General features: G+C 65.4%; 1 protein-coding gene across 1 annotated transcript in view; it reads right to left on the bottom strand.

Annotated features, from left to right (window-relative positions):
- Positions 1–926, bottom strand: part of DNMT3A (DNA methyltransferase 3 alpha) — a 12,355-nt gene extending 11,429 nt beyond the window's left edge. The window contains exon 1 of the mRNA XM_017743426.1: positions 840–926. Within this exon, the coding sequence (XP_017598915.1) occupies positions 840–926 (87 nt within the window). The remainder of the gene's footprint in view (positions 1–839) is intronic.
- Positions 927–1,023: the final 97 nt, after the last annotated feature.

Below are 1,023 nucleotides of genomic sequence, written 5' to 3'. Positions count from 1 at the left end.
GGCAGCGCGGGGGAGCCACAGTCTGGGCTTGGGGACAGCGGGGGGACACAGCAGAGCTGCCCTGGGGCGTGTGCGTGGGGAGACGGGCAAGGGGGGCACCGCCTGCCTGGGCACACGTGCACATGAACATGGCCTGGCCCCTGTGTGCACCAGGACCTGGTGTCCAGAGATTGGATACTGGGGAGAAATTCTTCCCTGTGAGGGTGGGGAGGCCCTGGCACAGGTTGCCCAGAGAAGCTGTGGCTGTCCCTGGATCCCTGGGAGTGTTCCAGAGCAAACTGGACACAGCTTGGAGCACCCTGGGATAGTGGAAGGTGTCCCTGCCCAGGGATGAACTTCGAGGTCTCTTCCAGCCCAAACCAGTCTGGGATTCAAGGACCTGGATGCCATGGCACCACACCACATCCAGCTGCACCTTGGTGGGCACCACTGGCACCATCCCAGCATGGATCCACCCCAAAGCAGATCCAACACGCTGTGCCCAGGAAACTGAGGGCACTGTGGGAGGTGAGGGGTCAGCCTGGGCAGGCACCACCCCATGCAGGGCTGGAAGGCGGGTCACTGACCCAGCACATCCTGGTCCCCAGCACAGCAACAGGTGCTGCCCAGGGTCTGGCTGTGTCATGGTGCAGGAGCCCAAGACCCCCATCCTGTGGGAACATGGGCCCTGCTGCTCCCCCATGGCCACCGGTGCCGAGGGAGCAGGGAGAGATGGTGCCCGTGGGCACGAGGAGCACCGCGTTGCCTGGTGGGGTGTGGGGCCGTGCCTGTCTCCTGGGGTGGGCTCTGCCCATCTCCTGGGCGCAGCCTTGCAGGGTCCAGCCCCAGGCCATACTTGCCTCCATTTTCAGGGTGTCAAAGTTGTTTTCCTCCTTCTCGTCCTTGCCTGCACACAGAACAGAGAAAGGCCGTCCATCAGCCGGCATTGGCGCGGGGCTGCGGGGCTGGGACCCCGCAGGGCGATGGGGCCCACCCAGGACTCCACGGGGGAGACAGGGCCCACCCAGCCTGCCCAGGGGGCCA

Source organism: Corvus brachyrhynchos, unplaced genomic scaffold, assembly GCF_000691975.1.
Source record: "Corvus brachyrhynchos isolate BGI_N302 unplaced genomic scaffold, ASM69197v1 scaffold211, whole genome shotgun sequence".
NCBI lineage: Eukaryota > Metazoa > Chordata > Aves > Passeriformes > Corvidae > Corvus > Corvus brachyrhynchos.
This window is presented reverse-complemented; position numbering and strand designations above follow the sequence as displayed.